Raw genomic sequence first — 21,240 nt, 5'->3', positions numbered from 1 at the left:
ACCACATCTTCTCTTTAAAGCACTGTGCGGACACCCCGCTGCATTTGTGGGCTGCCATAATGCTGGAAAGCTACCTGCACACCCACTGAGTTTATCTGCAAAAAAAGGCCTAAAAAGGAACACCTGTCAAAGCACTTCATCTGATTTACCTCCTTTACTCCACAGAGTCCAGCAAAGCTCCTTTAATAATATTCCCTGTTTGGAATAAAACCCTCTTGTGCATTTTAAAAGTGGAAATGCATTTCTCATGTTTTTCTCCTTGCATGCATGATTTTTATCTTTTGTTAAGAAGCACTTATTTATCCTGTTTTGTTTGCAGTTGTGTTATTTTATTTATGTACAATTTATTTGACCTGGAAAATGATAACTGCTTGACTGTCATACATTACAGGTTTGTGTCTATTATAGATGATGATATTCATGATTGATTGATGAATAAATTAGTCGATCTAAAGAGAATTAATCAGCTTCCCTTTTGTGAATCAATTAACTGCTGAAATAATTCTAGCCTCTAAACTGTGAGGATTCACTGCTTTTCTTTGTCTTATGTCACATTAAAGTGAATAAGTTCGTCGGACAAAACAAGTGATTTTGAGACCTCACCTTGGGTTACAAGTTTTTTAGATTTTTCGGACATTTTATAGACCAAACAAATAATCAAGAAAATAATATGAAGGCATCAGCTAAATCCCTACAATCGAAATGTAATGTAATTTTTTTTGTTAAATATATATTAACTATTATTTTATTATGTATCTGTACATATATTTTGTACATATATATTGTATATTTTGTGTATATATTGTTTTATAATATATTTTTCATTTATTTATTTCCTCTTCTTTTCATTTAAATTATTTTTTTCATGTACAAATGGAAAACTTTATATATCCAACATATCACAATTGCACTTTAAATTAACCAACATCTGTTTTTCAATAAAAACAAATCTTTACCGACAAAAAAAGAAAGAAATGTAATGGATAAATGTAAAGGAAACAAACCTCAATTCTCTGTCATACACATAATACGTTGCTACTATATGACGTTTAGTGAGTTTAGGAGTTATTTTGTGATGACGTATTTTGCAAGTCCCTAACCCTACCTTGAAAGGCCAACATCATTTGGCAATTCCCAGAATGCCCTTTGACAAAAACCCCATGAGAGGTGTGAACATTTTGGAGAACAAGCAGGTGGAGAAAGCAATAATGATAACAGTATAGTAACAGGCAAGCAAGCTTTTTGGCAAGAGTTTTACAATGTCATGCACCTTTCTCTTTAATACAATATATATATCTCATAGATGTACTGCCCTCTGGTCTATTAGTCTATGCAGGCTGTTGTAGGGTTAGGACATGTATGCGTTCCTGTTTCTGATTCACATCTGGATGATTGTTTAAAATTTGTGCAAAATTGAGTCTCTTTAATTATCCTTTTCTGTTGATCCTTTAGTAGAACATCATTTTTGTGTGTAGCTGCACTTCAGCGACAGCACATTGTCTTACTATTATTATAAATACACAACCCATAAATCACCAAACAACAGAAATGGCCCAGGTTGCTATAATCATTGTTTTTAAGCATGATACAGGGTTTTATTTTAGATGCTCAAATAAATGCAGCTCTAGCACTGACCTTGCCACAGGCCCTGCAGTGGTGCCTCCTCTTGGTGAAGGTGAACTTGACATCACATTTCATACAGATGGGAGCCTGGGAGTCAGGCACCCACACAGGGGCAACCTCTCCCAGGGAGCTGGCTGGTTTCCTGGACAGAGTGCCCTGTTGGCCTGCCTGGAGGTCATTGTCTGGGCTCTCCGAGGGCATCAGGGGAGGAGAGTGGACAACGTCATCTCCATTCACCCCGACTGCACTCTGATCAGTCCCAGTGGGCGTAGTTTCAGAGGGCGTGCCTCTCCGACACTGGTTCTCCTGGTTTTTGTTCCTGCTGACGGCTAACATGCCGAGCTGATTTTGGACCTGGCCCGACAGCGGCTGTGGGATTTGGAGCTTGAGGCTGACCGGCTGCTTTGGTCGTGCCCCTCCGTAGGGAACACTGACCGGCTGCAGCCGATTGTTGTTGAGTTTTGGTTGGATGCTACCTGACCCCACTGCTCCTCCATCGCCGCTCTCTTGCTTGCTTTCCTCCATTTCTTTCTCCTCAGTGACAGAGTCCTCTTTGGAGGGGACAGGAGAGGGAGAAAAACCCTCCTCCTCCTCCACCTCCTCTGTGTCCTTAAGTTTGGAATGGTTACTGCTCTCCTGCTCCAAACCATTGGGAAGGCTTGTTATTCTGAGGACTTGGTCTATCTGTTCCTTTGGACCACATCTCCTCTCCTTCTCCTCCACTCCGACCCTGTCAGGAGGAGATACACCATTCTCCTCCACCTCACCACCAACCTGAACGTCTCTCCCCCTATTCAAGAAACTTTCTACCTGCTCCTCTTTTAAGTTTACAGTTTGTTTTTCTTGACCATTGTCCTGTAAAACAGCTGTACAGGCCCCCTCTTTGACATCTTCCCCATTTTGTGTTGTTGGTTTCACATTTGGAGAAATTTTCAGAGACAGAGTTTTGTCCTCGTGTCCTAATCCAACCTCAAAGGTAAAGTGAGTCTGACTGACTGTGGAGCCTCCTCCTCCTGCTGGGGCGGTTCTGTCCTCCTGATGAGGTTTAGCCTCCTGGTCAGAAGCACCAGGCTGGTTGTCTGGAGGAGAATTTATCTCCTTGCCGAGTCCATCCAGTTGTGGGCTTGCAGGGCTGGCAGGGCAGCCATTCTCCACAACAGTACAGGCCGTCACAGGGGGCGGCGAGAGGTCTTCTGTGCCCACCAGTTTGCCGATGTTTGGCTGCGGGAGGGGTGGGCTGTGGACGTCTGCCGGCCTCTCCTCTACCCAGGATGGAGGTTCGGGACCGGGATGTCTTTTAGGGTCGCCTCCCGGGGAGGCGCTAGAGGAGGAGTCGGGGAAAGTTTTGAAGGGCAGCGGACTCTCCTGGGGGCTGAGATCTGTGTGGGTCAAGACGGGGTTCAGAGAAAGCAGGTGGGCTGGCGGGGCCAGGATCTGGGTCCACTTGGCATCCGAGAGAATGGGATTGTCTGGCTCATCTGGCAGAGAAAGATGAGAGGAAAACAGATGATTATATGGATCTCATGTTGCCTAATTTGACATCACTTTTATGTGAAGAGTCATCAGTGAAGAGGTGTCGGTTATTAATCCAATAGTGGCTTTGCTGCATTTGCATATAATTTGATCTATCTAAGACCTTTTACCCTCATTTTTTGGATAGCTGGCAGGCGTCTTGTCACATTGAAGACATGAGACAGAAAATAAGAGGAAGTGGCTACCAGCAACGAGATCATGAACTACAACAGCAAGACTCAAATGAATTGCCACAGAGAACTAACACAAAGATACACACTCACCGGTGATCGAAAGAGCTAAAAATGGCAGGAACAAACCAGGGGACAAATTGAGAAATGAGGTTGGCATGGAGTGGGAAATTAGTGTGAGAATGGACTGGGAAATTCTGAGAAAGTGGGCCAAACGGCTCAGTCCCCTCTGGGAGCCGTCAGTCAAGCTGACACATGAATGCTGTGTAATACGGGCGGAAATTCTTATAATATTTATTCAAAAGGACTTTCTCACACAGCCGTTTCAGCTACTGTATAGTGCTCTCCTCCCTCCACTGGAATTCATGCTAAGCTGTTTTAGTATAGGTTCAAGCACACACGCATTCACTCACACAGAGTTAATCTGCCAAGCTGGATCTCTGGCAGAGGACACACAGATAATCACTCACAGCCAAAATACACACTGAGCTCACAGTACCACCAAAATATGCTGTGTGTGGAGGACTGGCATTTTTCTGGGGTCATCGTCGGCCATAAATCCAGAAAAAGAGCAGTCTTTCCTGTCTAATAAGCAGACTGTTTGTACTGGAGAGCTTGGAGTGTGCAGATACACGGCTCAGTAATGTGTGTTTATTTTACGATAACCATAAATAAACTCACTGGAAGCACCGTTTCAAAAAGGCCCCGACACAATCTCTTTACTTATTGTGAGCATTAAGTGTGAAGAAAGAAAAAAATAATCTTGTCTTGCACCAATTACACAGTTTCACACAAGCCCAGGGGAAATTGATAATCCAATTAGTCCTGCTCTCTTTCTGCACACCCTCAATCACCACCTGTATATGTTACTCAAACTCATTGGTTGGTGGCTGACACCTTGATAATTTACTCATAGGTTACATAACGGCATCCTGACCACAGCTCCTCTGAAACTTCAATGTCACAGCTACACCTCGTCCCATCCGTCTTTCTCAAGCACAGTGACTCATTGTTTGTCCCCGTTTCGTCTCCACACCAATTACAACAGAGTAGCTCACCTTCGTTCTGCTCGAACTCGTCCAGCACCTTGTCCAGGTTGAAGGCCTCGGCCTGGAAGTAATTCTCCATGGGTCAGGAAGCTCCACCCTGCCGACGGCCGTGTGAACCTAGAAACACGAAGAGCGTGTCCTTAATACCAAATCCGTTCAAATTTCCATATTGTATGCAGGTGCCCCTACGGCCTGTATCATATCTCCTTTTTCATATCTCACTTTAATATGATTTGTTTAAGTAGAAACATCCCCTCTAACTCTTTTTCGTTCTTACTTCTCATTTCCCTCTCATGCAGTCCTCTCTTATCGCTCCAAGGCCACAGAGATAATGAAAGAGAAGTATGGGTATGGTTTGATTACATGACCTAGAATACAGTAGCAAGGTGACATCCAGGATACAAACCTATCAAATTCTCTACTTGTTAAGCCATAAATGCACGGGCATGAAAAGGATATTCTGTCCTGCAAAATTTGTTGCAGAAAGCAACCTACTTTCACTATTGATTCATCCGAGGATTATTTTCTCAATTAATCAATTAATCACCTGGTCTATTAAATGTAAGACAACAGTGAAAAATGCTAATCACAGTTTCCTTAAGGTAAAATCCTAAGGTGACATCTTTAACTCACTTACTTTGTCTCACCAACAGTCCAAAGCCCCCAAAATATTGCATTTACGACGTTTTAAAACAGAGAAAACCAGCAAATGTTCACTGGAACCAGAGAATTGTATCAGCTTTGCTTAAAAAAATGACTTAAACAATAAATTAGGGCTGTCAAAGCTAGAGTGAAGATATTGGCATCATATGAAACCCAAAGGATCCATTGGTACCAACAATGTCATACTAGCTTATCGCAAGTAAGGGACAATGTACAGCGAGCCGGTCATTGTTGTGAAAGAATCCCCGACAGGGGAATGCTGCAACCCGACGCGCAGCGGCAGGGTCTCTCGTCGCCCTGAAGGGGATTCTTTCACAATAATGACCCGCTAGCTGTACATTGTCCCACTTATTACATGGCTACTTACTGAAGAAATCAAGATTTTGACACAAAAACTGAAATGAACTGCGCCCATAGCAACGGTCTGCTAAACATAGCAATGGTCTGTTGAAATTACAGACTACAGAACGCCGTGATTGACCAATCAGAATTGAGTGTTCAACACAGCCGTGTAATAAAGGAGGTTAAAAAATGCTCCAAACGCCATTTTCAAAGGGGTCCCTTGACCTTTGACCTCAAGATATGTGAATGAAAATGGGTTCTATGGGTACCCACGAGTCTCCCCTTTACAGCCAGGCCTACTTTATGATAATCACATGCAGTTTGGGGCAAGTCATAGTCAAGTCAGCACACTGACAGCTGTTGTTGCCTGTTGGGCTGCAGTTTGCCATGTTATGATTTGATCATATTTTTTATGCTAAATGCAGTACCGGTGAGGGTTTCTGGACAATATTTGTCATTGTTTTGTGTTGTTAATTAAATTCCAATAATAAATATATACATATATTTGTATAAGGCAATCATATTTAGCCATTCCCATGTTGATAAGGGTATTAAATACTTGACAAATCTCCCTTTAAGGTACATTTTGAACAGATAGAAAATGTATGATTAATTTGCGATTAATCATGATTAACTATGGACAATCATGCGATTAAATATTCTAAATCGATTGACAGCCCTACAATAAATTGATAACTTAAATAGTTGCCGAGAAACTTTCTGTCAATCAATGAATCACTTCAGCTCTATAGGATGCACCCACCAAAGTGACGGTGCCTGACTAAATAGCCAAAGTTTAGCCACATTTTCATAGTAATGTGATTACTTTTCCAAATTCCCAATGGCATGTTTTCATTTAATCTGGATCAAGGGAATGGTTGGGAAAGGAAAAAAGACAATGTTCTGGACATTAGTCTACACACAGTACTGTGTCTTAATTTGAATGATAGCATTATGCTAAAACATAAAATAGTAGGAACATTTCTTTCCTTTACATTTCTGACTCCAGGGAAAGTTCCTGTGTAAACATTTAGCCATGAAATAATGCTCCTCTCACCTGCACAGAGGTCCTCCTCAGCAGCCCCAGGTGGTGTTTGTTCTCAGCGGGTTTCCCTCTCAGTTCTCACTTCACCCAGTCTGGCAAGCGCCCAGCGCCCACACCTTAGACATGAAGGGAAACACCATTCAGTAAAAGAGCTGCTTCTCAACCTGTGTGGCAAAGCATGCTGCTAGTTTCACTAAAAGGCGATACAATGAGTGAGTACGGTTACAGCATTTCCTACATGCTTACAGTGTATGAACTTTAAATTATAGAAAGGTAAAGCCAGCTAAGTGCTTGCTCTGTGCTTAATATTTCACTTCCTGTGAGTGTAAAGTGTACATATTAAACATAGGGCTTGGCGAAATGGAGGAAATCACACTATTTTTGTTTGGTGCATTCACAAAACATTTAGACAATGAGATTTTTGATAAATAATCATCAGTAATGTGGATATAAAGGCAAATAATAGAACAGTTTGTTAAGTTCATAAAATGACATCACTATACTGTAATGCAGCCTTTAAAACCAGGAAAAGACGACACTTTTGCCATATTACGATTTCCAAAATCTAAGTCAATATCTTGCCTCATATCACCATATCGATATAATATCAATATATTGTCCGGCCCTAGTTAAACATCTGAATTGTATTGGGCAAAATGGCAAGTCCCACTTTGGTTTAGGTTAAGGCTGGCAGTTTATGGAAATAAATATACTGCCTTTAAAAAACACAAAACAAGGTCAAATTTGTATATTGGCTGTTTCCAAATAGAGTTAAAGGATTAGTCAAATAATTGATCAATCAGCAACTATTATGATGACAGATTAATGGTTTCAGATTCAGGTTTCATTTTTTTTAAAGCAAAAACTAAGGATTTTATGCTTTTTATTTGTCTTATACAATAGTAAATTGAATATATTTTGGGTTTTGCACTGTTGGTTGGATAAAACAAACAATTTAAAGATTTTACCTTAAGCTTTGAGAAATGATAATGGGCATTTTCACTATTTTCTGATATTTTATACCCAAAATGATTCATCGATAATGAAACTATATTGCCCTATTTTGAAGCATATGATACTCACTTATGTTGAAATGAAGAATCACATGATCAGACAGCTAAAAGTGAATATCTCCGCCCATCACGCTGATGATGGATCAGAACAAATTCTTAGATAAGTGTGGGACACTCGTGAACAACGCCATGCTTCAATTGATAATACAGTACATGTGGCTTATCGTGTGTATTGCACATTATCATACATGGTGAGCCATTACCCATCCACGCTCGACAAGGCAATCAGAGTCATGAATGGCAAACAGCAGAAGCCTGAATCACTGCACAGTAAACCTGCCCAGCCTGTCCTTGCTGATGAGAAGACCTTGGAGTGAGGATGTGATGGTGGTGTGTGTGTGTTTGTGTGTGTGCATGTAGGGCTGCAAATGAGTAACTGCCAGGCTGAACTTCAGGGTCATTCTCATAAGGACAAGAGCGACCAGGGATTACACCAGAGACCAGATATTCCGCAGAGCGAAGGCTTCGGAGAAAAGGAGCAGAGTCAACACATTTTCTGCTTAGTTTAAAGGTGCAAGCATGGAGACGATGTCAGCACAAAACAGTGAAGGCACAGGACAGGAGGCTTTACATGTAGTGTGTACTGTGGGTCAAACCATTTCTGCCACCCCAGGAACGGGGCTGAAGGAAACCATGCAATCAGAGCCAAAAATACCCCCCAAAATTACACAGACTACAAAAAGTCTTTAAATTAAGAATATCTACAAAATAAATAATCCATCAGTGAATGAAAGAATGCAACAGTGGTTTAATTAGAGCAAACCTTTAGGCAAGCACAATCCAGATGGAGTATGATGACTGACGTGACGTCACCACACAATCAATACAAGATTGAACTCTACTTGCTGCTAAAATAAATATAAACTGACATTTGAATAACTATTTCATATGATCACTTTTTAAAATCTACGTTACTGCAGGTAACAGTGATTTAACCTACATTTAATGAATGAAACCTTTGTATAAACATAGGAAATTCCATCAGAATATTGCAAACTACTTTTCTAATCTGTACAATCCAACACACCCTAACCCATACAGTTTTCAGTCACTCAACTTTTAGTTGCAATTCCATTCAGATTTTTGAAAGCAAGAAGTTAATAAATGCAAATAATCCTTAGAAATCTTTCTGATTTTAGTGAGATGGATCTGATCGGGTAACCCAAATGATTTTGTATTTGTTGGAAATGATAAGATAACGAATATGAACTATGTCAGTTGTCAGTGGACCCATTTCATTGAGTCCTAAAAAGTATTGAGGTTCAATACCCAGATCTAACCTACTCATAATCGTCATAGAGACCAATTAAAACTATTAAAATTAAACTATTTTTGACCAAGATGGAGCCTACTGTTGTGGCTGTGATGGCACAGTAACACTGAAAACTGCCTCAGCGGGACAAAGCATGAAAACATCCAGGCGTTTTAAAAATTGACAGACAAAAAACTGAAACTAAGAAACTTGTTGTGAGCACGTGAACACGTGAGCATGTTGGCATCGTCACTGTCACATCAGCATGTTGGAATGCAAGATGATCCAGTTTGGGTAGAGTAGATTACATCACCTGAACCAATCACCGAATGGGAGCAACATCTAAGCACCAACCTCGTCCAACCTCTGCATCTTTTACTTCAGCAAAGGTTTACCTCACTACCGAATAAAGACTTCTGAAACCGTCTCGCACCTTAAAAGACTGAAAAGCTCCAGTGGACTGCAGACACACTCACACACAAACACATGTGAACAAACACACAGACGCTCCTCCATGAGGACAGGAGCCCGTCCCTGATTAAGATTTAATTACTCTGCAGAGGCGGCATTGAATAATGCATCTTTAGTCAAAGTGCGTGAAGGGGTTGTATTTTTAGACATGTAAACTTGAGAAGATGCTTTAAAGCAGACATATGTGCATGAGAAAGAGTGTCAGTCAGAGAGCCAGTAGGACTAAAGGAAAACGGCCGTGCGGCTACATTATATTAAGATAATGTGTTCAAGCATGCTCCATGACTAATCAAAAACTATTACATGTGGTGCAGTCGGAAGTAAAGCAAGAATATCAAGATTGTGCATGACAGTTGAGCTCACCCGACTGACGACTATTCTAATTGACCTATAAATTATATTACAGACTCAATTAGTGACAAACTATTTTCATCACAATTTACTAGAGCCCATAACATTGTTTTAAAATTGCTCCTGAATCTGACAAACAGCCAAACTATTTACATTTGCACCGATACCGGATCGTATACCGGGCCGATACTGACTCAAATAGCTAGATCGGGTATCGGTGACAATTGAGCCGATCTTTTAAATTCAGTTCTATGTTTATACACTATGTACATTATATACTGTAATTTTAATTCCTGTTTAAGTTTTGACCAATTTGTTGCTGTATTAAAAAGGTTTACAGTTGTATTGTAATTCCTGTTAATTTTGAAAGTGTTTTACCAAGTTGCTCGTGTACGATTATATCTATGTCTTTATTTGTTACATTTGGTTTTACAAAGTTACGGAAGCAATATTGAAGTGAAGCCTGATGTTTCTTTACAAATAAAAGCATGATCCCAGTCATTTCAACAACTTTTGGTACTGAAAAAGTCAGATCGGCGCAATCCTTATTTCTTATAATATGAAACATTGTGAAGTTTGTGAAACAGGCAGTTCTTCACATGTGAAGCTGCAGTAAAAGGTTTACTATTTTAAGCCATGCTAGTGGCATCGCTCTAGGGATGGTAATGTCGGTCAATCCACCACTTTGGTCTAGACTGAAATATCTCTACAACTACTAGACGGATTGCCACGACATTTGGAACACACATCATTAATTAATATCCCCCTCAAGATAATTTTGTCACAACTTTGGTGATCCTCTGACTTTTCATCTCTAGCGCCTTCATCGGGTCAAAATTTTAATTTGTCCAATGCAGCTGTACTTTGTGTTCAATGCTAATTAGCAATTTTTACCATGCTAACACACTAAATAAGATGATGAGCACATTATACCTTCAAATCATCTGCATGTTAGCATTTAGCTCAAAGCAACGCTGTGACAAAGTACAGCCTCACAGAGCCCTTTGCATGGCTGTAGACTTTTAGTCTTGTTGCTTAATGTATGACTTAAACCACTGATAATCAAAACTGGAATCAGTTTTATGTTGCTAAGTCAACCAAGCCTCATTATTTCAGCACTACCTCTTTCTACGATGTTGTCTTTAATACTTACATCCACAGCTAACAACTATTTTCACTATTGATTAATCTGCTGATTCCTTTGTAGAATAAGCAATTGTTTGATCTATGAAGTGTCACGAAATAGTAACAAAAAATGTCAATCACATGTTCCCATGGTCCAAGGGGACATCTTCAAATTATTTGTTTTGTCCGACCAACAGTCCACAACTATAAGATATTAAATTTAAGATGGTAAAAATAGAGAAACGTTGCAAATCCTCACACTGAAAAAGCTGGATCCAGGGATTGTTTGGTGTTTTAACTTTACAGATAATGAATTATGAAATATGGTATTGCTACATTTTATTTGTGTCAATATAATAATAGTAAAAAGGGCAAAACATGAATAAGGGTATTTTGTAAATTGGCGTAAAAGTACAACATAACATTGACCGAGAAGAAGACCAGTGTCTCTATTCTATTTTTAAATCAAGCGAACTGCAGTTGATCCCCGTTCATACAGTCGTGCTCCGGCCTCCAGTGTAAGCCAGACATGCTAATAATGAAATGGCCTAACAGACTACTAACACGATAAACCATGCCTGACTGGACATCCTGGCATGGCAGCCAAATTAAATAAGACAAGGGCATAAACAGCGAGGAAGCTCGGACAAACTAGAATGCTACAACAGTTCATTAAGTCCTTGCTGTTAGAACGGGACTCTGTTTCCTGTTGTTGTTTCCTTTGAGGGAGCTGCATTCACTTCCTCAAATATAATGTGGAATTCCCTTACAATCATTCACATCTATCTTTTGTTTAATCAATAATACATAGAGAAATTTGGGCGTGGTTTAGTTGAATAATACTTCCCTATTTTATGATGCTGTTCTTCAAGAATATTTTTTTCTGGTGTCTTTTTCCTTTCATTGCCAATCATTATTTTCTGAGATCTACTTCCTACTTGAGGATGCCATTTTCAATACAAACACACTGTGTTCTTCCACGTTTGGCCCTTTTCAAAGCATACATTTTGATATGTCACAGCAAGAAAATGAGAGTTGAAATATCCTTAAAGTATCAGTGTGTAGGATCTGGCGGTATCTAGCTATGAGCGGAGGAGATTGCAATCAACTGAAGCGTCTCCCGTGTGCCAAGCGTGTTGGAGAGCTACAGTGGCCGACGCAAAAACGCGAATGGCCCTCTCTAGAGCCATCTGGAGCAGAGCCAGTGTGTAGAGTGTGTTTGTATGTGGGAAGTGAGTGGTGAAGCAAGAGAGAGAGGGCGGCGGCGACGGGAGAGAGTAAAGTTATCGACTCTAGCCCAAGCAGGAAAAGTTAACAGAGTTTGGTTTGTCCGTCCTGGGCTCCTATAGAAACATGGCGGTGCAACATGGCGGACTTCGTGGAGAGGACCCGCTTCCTATGTAGATATAAACTGCTCATTCTAAGGTAACGAAAACACAACGATTCTTATTATCAGGTGATTATACACTAAAGAAATACTTAATATTATATTTAATGCCTGCCAATAGATCCTCCTAATTGTTACACACTGGTCCTTTAATAATAACAGCAAAAGAGCATTTAAGTGTACCATTTCCAGGATTCTGGTAGTGTACATACTGCCTCACTGGCATGGGCCCAATGTTATCAGTTCCACCTTTGCTTTTCTTGCTGTGACAAGTCAAAAAAAGACAAACTGGGCCAATATGTATAAAGTCCAAAATGTTATCCTCAAATACAGCAAAATTCTCTGAGAGTGAATAAGATTTCTTATTCAAATTAAGAATAAATGTCCTGCACAAATGCTCGTAAGTGTGCCAAGTGCCTTGGTCTCAGCTCCTAAAGTATTCAAGAGAGCTCATGAGGAATCATAACCCGGTTAAGAGTCGCCAGCTGACGGCATACAGAGGCAAAGTCCACACACTTCGCAGCAAAGAAAATATCTTTTGGAAATATATAAAAAAAACGCAGCAGGAACAAGTTGAAGTCATAAAGTTACTTGACTGTGAATACAATCAAATCATTTATCCTTTCATTTTGAGATCCACACCATCGTATTCAATACAAACACTACATAAAATACTACATGTGATAAAATAATCTCACTTTTCTTAGCTTTCAATCACATTTCACAGTCTTACTCACCAAATACAAACTGGATCAGGTGTTCTGACATGATGGAGACCATGTGATGTGGTTGGAAGCTCAGAAAAAAAAGCTAGAAAGTGGACCTTAAATTAAGATTATTTTGCCACACATACTGGCACCAAGGTCAGGAATGAACTTCCATGCTAAAAACACAGTACTTCATTCTATAAGAAAAATATGTCAGCTAACATATCTGATATTGTAAATGTACCGGTTATTAGTATCATAGGCAAATACATCTCATCATAAGCTTATTTCTAGAGTGCTTCAACATATTGAAGGAGCATATGTTACAATGAGTGAGGAGGAGGAGGAGGAGGCTTTCAAAGGGATTAATCCTGACAAGCTGTGCATTAAACTATGATGAATGGTGTGATGCAGCCCTGACGCATAACCTTAGGAGGCCTACTATTGGTTGATTTACTGCTTTCATCCTTATTTTACAACACTTGGGTGTCCTTCAGTCAGCACTTGAAAGTGATGCTTCAACTTCACTTAGAGTTTTAGTGTCTTTATTGGAAGCACTTAGGTCATTTTTGCTAAGAATGGTTTCAATTGTAAGTCAAAGCTTAGGACCACTCTTAAGATCATGAGTAGATATTAGTTTTATACTTACCGGTCCCTGAACTGAAGGAAGGAGGTAGCAATAAGTTATTTTTCTTTTGTTGTGCACATCTGCCAACAGCTAGATAGTTTTGACAATGGTACATAAAAAAAGAGCTGAAACGATTTGTTGATAAACTGATATGTCTATCTACAAAAAAATTAAATAAGCAGCTGTTTTTATAATCAATTCATATGCTAAATATTTACTGGATCCGGCCTCTCAATGTGAGGATTTCCTGTTTTTCTTTGTCATATACGATAGCAAACGGAGTATATTTTAGTTTTGGACTACAGCTGCAACAATTTGTTGATCAACAGAAAATTAATCTGCAACTATTTGGATAATTAACTAATTATTTCAGTAATTTTCTGAGCAAAAAGCCCAAATATTCCCTGGTTTCAGCTTCTCAAATGTAAGGATTTCCTGCTTTTCTTTGTCACATGTGACAGTAAATTAAAAGTTCAGCCTTTGTACTATTAGTTGGACAAAACAAGCAAATTGAAAACATCACTGTGGGTTCTGAGAAATGTTTTCACATTTTATAAACTAATCCAATAATCAAGAAAATGATCTGCAGATTCATCGATAATGAGAATAATTGTTAGTTTCAGTCATATTTTTGACTGTTGGTTGAATAAAACAAGCAACTTGGGACATTTTTTATGGAAATTTTCCACTACTTTCTGACATTTTATAGACAAAATTATTCAATGAGAAAAAAAAATCAATAAAGAAAATCATTATTAGTTGAAGCCATACATTTATAACTGCTGTATGATTCACTGGGAGGGGGTTTGGATTAAGGGGAAATCCTCTTTATTTAGAAGTTCTCATTGTGAAAGTAATAATGGTTAACCAAGTTTCTTCTTCTACTGTTCCTTTTTTCTGGCGCTATAAACTTCCCAGGACTGCATACCCGACACAGACGTTCTCCAGACGCCGTCTACTCAGGGTGAACACAGGAAACCTCAAATGATCACTTCCTCTCTTTAAGAATGGACTGACATCACTTTCTAACAACACGATCGCATGACTGAGTGACACATTATTATGTAATGTTTAACGCCCTGACTGGGACGAGTACACTGGGAGTTGTCCTACCTCCTCCTGTAAGGTTTTTTTTTATTTATTGCAATTCCCAAGTACTGCAAGAGATTCAAGAAACAAAAGGAAAACATATTAAAAAAAAGGAAAGCGTGCCACAGGTTTGCATGCTCCAAAAAGGTCACACTCTCCTCAATAATTAAAAAAAGAGAATTTCTTTGACAAGAGAGGTTGAAATGGGAACTCTGTTGAGATTTGAAGACGTTAAAAGTAAAGAGAGTAGCTGTCCTCCTCTTACAAAGAGCTGCTCTGCTTCACAGCAAGTGTCAAAAGCTATTATCATCTTCTTTTCTCCCTTATGTTTTGATCTACATTTAACCGCCACAAGACGGAAAAAAAACTGCAAGAGGAGACAGGCTGCTGGGCTGCCATCAGGGAGAGAGACTTGTAATACTTTCTGAAAGCGTACAGTAACCTACATCTGGGAAGTCTTTGCACACATGAGAGCTGGTCTTTGTAATGGGGAGCCTGTTGGATCAGTCGACTCAATCAACCCCCCTGGGTTTTAATACTGCTTGAGGATGTAATGAGATAAAGATAAAAAAAAATCAAATGTCCTGCATCCAGCATGGACAGTCAGTCAGTCAAGGCTAGAGAGATGCCAAGAAAATCACGGGTGTTATAAAGTGTGAGCCTTTCCAGATGCTTTGATATCATCTGATCTGGCTTTCTCTTCAGTGACAAATTCATTTATAAATTCCTCACACCTGTGATGACTATTCAAAGTGGCACTGGGATGGGCCCACTTCTTCTTCTTCTTCTTTATACAGACACCTCCAGAGCTTGACCAAAAAGGCCCCTGACATCACATGAGGAGGTAAATGCAAAAGACACCAACAAACCAACTCTCAAGAGCAACATAGATGACCATTTAGCTTTTAGATTATGCAACCATACACTGTGGCTGCTGCCTGCAAGCCAAACCACAGTAGCCTCAGATGGTTAATATTACTCACAGGTAGACTGGGTAAACCCATGTGGAAACTACTCTGTGTTATTAAACGATGATGATGACTATTCAAGGTGGCACTGGGATGGGCCCACTTCTTCTTCTTCTTCTTCTTCTTCTTCATACAGACACCTCCAGAGCTTACTACTAAAGGCCCCTGACATCACATGAGGAGGTAAATGCAAGACATAGCACCAACAAAACCAACTCTCAAGAGCAACCATAGATGACCATTTAGCTTTAGATTATGCAACCATACAGTGTGGCTGCTGCCTGCAGGCCAAAACACAGCAGCCTCAGATGGTTCATATTACTCACAGGTAGACTGGGTATAAACACACGGGGAACTACTCTGTGTTATTATCAAACGAGCTACGTTATGACTGAACTGCTACACAAATCACAACACTTGAGAGGTTGTGTTTGAACTTGGATATAGTTAGTTGCATTAGCTGCTGGGCTGCTAGCTGGATTTAACGTGCACAACCAAAAAAGGCCACGAGTTAAGTTTACAAAACAGTTTTTACCAAAGCCGACTGCACAACATGGTATAGATTTAAAATGTAGAGACCAGATAACACCGCTGTATAGCAGCAGGGTGGGTGAAGTACAGCTAGTATTAGCTCCAGGGGTTCAGCGGGTAGTCGTGAGCAGAGTGACGGCAGAGACGTGCTGCTCTGACGGACACTCACACCGTCACACCTCCGCTGACTCGCTGGTGCTCTGTGGCTAACGGTCAGCTTCTAACGCTTTTAACGGTCAGCTTCTAACGCTTGTCAGGTTTTAACGGTTAACGGTCAGCTTTTTAACGGTTATTCCCGCCACACTGCTAGCGTTATTACTGAACGTTTAGCTCGTAAAGCAACGTTAACGTGTTGTGTAATTGAACGTGAAATAGTGTAACACCACATTCCCTCGGTATAGCTAGCTAAACACACCATAAAACACCATAAAACACCACACAACACCTCCATCCACACTGACTGAGTTAATGTAACACTTGCCGTTGCAATGGCGGGTTGTAACGTTGGAGCAGCAACAGACCTGTGAGATGTCATGGAAACACACATTCAGTCAGTCACTCACCGGAGGAATCCTCATCTCTACGTCCGGTCCTCCGGAGCCCCTCCGTCAGTAGCCGTCATACCTAATCCGCCTTTGAAGGCTATTTGTGAGTATCCTCGTGTAAGACCCTCCGCTGCCTGCTAACTCACACAGACACAGTGGTAAAGTACAGCCTGTAGTCTGCCGTAGTTGTGCGACAGAAACTCGAGGATCCCTGATCCCTCCTCCCACCGAGGTTTAATACTGGTGAAGAATATCAGGATCAACGTCAGACAAGCAGGACAGAGATACCACCAACATCCGGTTATATCTGTCAAAATAAAAGTCCTACTTGTAAATGTGTAGGAGGAAGTATTCAGGTGTTGTACTTAAAGGGACTATTTGTAACTTTCAGAAATGCTTGTTAACAGCGACACCTGTGGCCGTGAAATCAACGAAAGTCAGCGTCGGGCTCGCGCTTGCTCGCTCTAAATATACCTGAACAAGCATCGCTCAAAACAGTGAGACGACACACGTCAGCTAAAAGCACAATATCACTCTATATTTCAGCTGCTTGGCAGTAATGTTAGCTGACCAGACGAAGGTCTCTCCATGAACATGATTTAGATCTGATCCTAGTGTTGGCTTTTCCTGCCTAAGTGCAGGCTGAAGTAGCGGGGCTCTGTAGCGTGTCTCCCTGCTCTCTCCGCCCGCAGCCGGAGAGAGCAGAGGCGACACCGGCACCCGGTCGGTAACGAGAGGGTAACGTAACTATCTGAAGAGCTCCGTCACTTCACAAGACATGGGAAAGCTCTGTTGGTCCGGAGGAACTGCAGCATTTATTTCTGCACAAACGTCTCCTGTGCATTCACTAGATATTCTCAGAGTTAAACTAACTCTTCTGCAGTGTGTAGTGAGCGCGCGTTCACGTCTAGAGGTGGAGCGAGACAGCGAGGATGCGCGCGCATTCTGAGTGAAGGAGAGCAGGCGGCGGAGACGAGGCTCCAGCCACACGCGAGCGCGCATATGCGAACGCGCATGTGTGATGACCCGCTACATTTATACACTTAAAAAGTTACAAATAGTCCCTTTAAGTAACAGTATTACTACAATATATATATATATATGTATATATATATATATAAAATGGACTAGTCAATGAGGTAGAAGACATCTACTACATTATAACTGAACATTTTTGTGGAAAAAATATATCAGACAAAAAAATATTATTGAAAATGTACTATTATATATCTTAAAACATTTCTGGACAAGTACACAAATATCATTAGAAAACTGTACTTCAATCATCAAAAGTAATGTGGAAGCTGGTGGAAGCTACACCAAGCATTTAAACGTGCTGAGGAAGTATTCAGGTATTGTACTTAAGTAACAGTATTACTACAATGTAAAAAAAATACTCTGTTAAAGTAAAAGTCCTGCATTCAAAATTTTACTTAAGTAAAAACTACATTATTTTCAGCATTTACTTATACATATATATATATATAAATTAAAGTAAATTAAGTCCAATATGTTAATGTTATTTTTATTATTGATTCAAAACTACTTTATAAAATAGTAAAAAAAAAAGAAGATGAACCCAAGGTAATAAAATAATTTATTTTTTGTGACCCAACAGACAAAAACAAATTATTAAACCAAAGATAAAATATTATATGAAGTAATTAATCTCTTTTGTCAGGATGTAACAGCAAAAGTTTGATTTTTTACTTGATAAATGACATCAATGATGATAAATAACCAAAATTGGAATACAAGTACTGTACTGAACTTGAGTATTTCCAGTTTCTACTACTTTCTACTCTACACTTGTACTTACATACATACAATTACAATACACACACATGCACACACTTAAAGTGCATTTTCACTTAAAACGGACTAGTCAATGAGGTAGAAGACATCTACTACATTATAACTGAACATTTTTGTGGAAAAAATATATCAGACAAAAAAACATTATTGAAAGCAGAGTACTATTATATATCTTAAAACATTTCTGGACAAGTATATAAATATCATTAGAAAACTGTACTTCAATCATCAAAAGTAATGTGGAAGCCGGTGGAAGCAGCAAAAAGTACCTACAATATTTGCTTCTAAAATGTTGTGAAGTTGAGGTATAAAGTTGCTCGGAATTGAAAGACAAGTACTTAAAGTGTAGTCATTGCAATCATTCCACCAGCAACATGGGACTATTTGTAACGTTGTAAGCGTATAAATGTAGCGGGTCGGCACACATGCGCGCTCGCATATGCGCGTTCGCGTGTAGCCACTGTACCCTCCTCCTCTGCCTGCTCGCCTTCACTCAGACAGCTCAGCTCGCTCCACCTCTAGACGTGAACGCGCGCTCACTACACACTGCAGAATAGTTAGTTTAGCTCTGAGAATATCTAGTGAATGCACAGGGGACGTTTGTGCAGAAATAAATGCTGCAGCTCCTCCAGACCAACAGAGGTTTTCCGTGTCTTGTGAAGTGACGGAGCTCTACAGAGATTTACGTTGTCTTCTCGTTACCGACCGGGTCCCGGTGTCTCCTCTGCTCTCTCCGGCTGCGGGCGGAGAGAGCAGGGAGACACGCTGCAGAGCCCCGCTGCCTCAGCCTGCACTTAGGCAGGAAAAGCCAACACTAGGATCAGATCTAAATCATGTTCATGGAGAGACCTTCGTCTAGTCAGCTAACATTACTGCCAAGCAGCTGAAATATAGAGTGATATTGTGGTTTTAGCTGATGTGTGTCGCCTCACTGTTTTGAGTGATGCTCATTCAGGTATGTTGAGAGCGAGCAAGCGCGAGCCCGACGCTGACTTTCGTTGATTTCACAGCCACAGGTGTCGCTGTTAAGAAGCATTTCTGAAAGTTACAAATAGTCCCTTTAAAAGCTTTATTCTGATTCCCCCTGTCCTTTACAGTTACACCCCTAATCTCAATATATTCTTCTGAGCTCTTATTTTAAAGGCGACAGCTCACAGTTTCCGGTTGTGACCCAGCTGGTTGTGTGTATCTTGACGCATGGAGCGGTTTGTCTCCATCCAGCGCTGCGCTGCTCTGCTCTGCTCTGTGGTCCAGCAGCAGCAGCAGCAGCAGCAGGGACATTTTGCCTCAGACCGGGCTGGAGGTGGTGTGCTGAGCCCCGGGGCGGGTCCGCAGCTCCGTCCCCCTCCCCTCTCCCCTCACGGTGAGACACACTAGAGCCAAGATGGCCCACTCATCCCCGGTAACCTTGTCAGAGCTCTCCCGGTGCAGAGACTCTGACAGCAGCGGCTCATCGATCAGCACGATGCAGCAGAGGAGCGTCACTCAGAGGTGATCAATGAAACGGGATGTGACAGTGTTGGTGGACATGTAGTGATGTGGAAAAGTCTTAATTACACATCCAATCATTAGTTTTAAAACACATTATTATAGTGATGGAAATTAAGTCCAATATTAACTGTTATTTTTTATTATTGATTCAAAACTACTTTCTAAAATAGTAAAAAAAAAAAAAAAAAATGAACCCAAGGTAATAAAATAACTTATTTTCTGTGACCCAACAAACAAAAACAAATTATTAAACCAAAGATAAAATATTATATAAAGTAATTCATCTCTTTTGTGAGGATGTAACAACAAAAGTCTAGACTTTTTACTTGATAAATGACATCAATGATGATAAATAACCAAAATAATGGAATACAAGTACTGTACTGAACTTGAGTATTTCCAATTTCTACTACTTTCTACTCTACACTTGTACTTACTTTGTTGCTAAATAATAATTAATGTGCTAAGGAGATGTAAAGCCAGAGGACAGATGGTCATTTTTTTTAATGGGTTATGTATGGTTAATTGTGATGTGTTTTGTTTTTTGTCTGATGGGTCTTACTTGTTTGTTTATGGTAACAGTATGTCTGTTGTATGTGTACTTTTTCTCAAACTGAGCTGCCTATGGATGCAAAATGAATTTCAGTGCAAACTGACAATAAAGTTGTATCTTATCGTATCGTACACTTGTACTTACATACAATTACAATACATATTTTACTTTTTACTCTATTACATACTACTGATCTGACAGCTGTAGTTACTTTGCAGATTTAAATTAATTGATCAGTTTATACAATTTGGTAAAAAAAAATGGCTGTATATTAAACCAATTACCCAATAGTATATGATAAATGAATAGTAAAATAATGGTTCAAATTAGCTCCCATTTGACTAGATATATTAAAACTGTGTTTATTTGTTAATTCATCAGTCATAACTAAATAAAATTATATACAATACTTATAGGAGCCATTCTGCTGCACAAATACTTTAGATTTTGATACTTTAAGTACATTTGCTGAAAATAAATGTATATAAATAAATATATATTATAAAAAATAAATGATATATATATATATATATATATGTGTATAAGTACATGCTGAAAATAATGTAGTTTTACTTAAGTAAAATTTTGAATGCAGGACTTTTACTTTATTTGTAATTGAGTATTTATACGTATATCTAGTTTATATTGTTCTATTGCTACTTTTACTTACATATCAGAATAATTCTTCCACCACTGTTGGTTGATGTTCTTTTATTTTAATTCATTCAGCACTAGCGCAAATCCTCGTAGCTATAGCGACACAACCAATGAGCAAATTTATCAAACCGATACAAAATCAAAATAGTTGTGTAGTTTTAATTAGATACAG

General features: G+C 39.7%; 1 protein-coding gene across 2 annotated transcripts in view; it reads right to left on the bottom strand.

Moving 5' to 3' along the window:
- zfyve9a (zinc finger, FYVE domain containing 9a) overlaps nt 1–16,811 on the bottom strand; it is a 33,244-nt gene extending 16,433 nt beyond the window's left edge. The window contains exons 1-4 of one of the 2 annotated variants that reach the window (XM_037787888.1): nt 16,571–16,811; nt 6,438–6,541; nt 4,385–4,492; nt 1,636–3,101 (exon numbers count right to left, since the gene is read on the bottom strand). In XM_037787888.1, coding sequence (XP_037643816.1) covers nt 1,636–3,101; nt 4,385–4,454 — 1,536 coding nt within the window. In that variant the 5' untranslated portion in view covers nt 4,455–4,492; nt 6,438–6,541; nt 16,571–16,811. The remainder of the gene's footprint in view (nt 1–1,635; nt 3,102–4,384; nt 4,493–6,437; nt 6,542–16,570) is intronic. The other variant, XM_037787887.1, reaches the window with a different exon arrangement.
- Nucleotides 16,812–21,240: the final 4,429 nt, after the last annotated feature.

Source organism: Sebastes umbrosus, chromosome 12, assembly GCF_015220745.1.
Source record: "Sebastes umbrosus isolate fSebUmb1 chromosome 12, fSebUmb1.pri, whole genome shotgun sequence".
Classification (NCBI taxonomy): domain Eukaryota; kingdom Metazoa; phylum Chordata; class Actinopteri; order Perciformes; family Sebastidae; genus Sebastes; species Sebastes umbrosus.
This window is presented reverse-complemented; position numbering and strand designations above follow the sequence as displayed.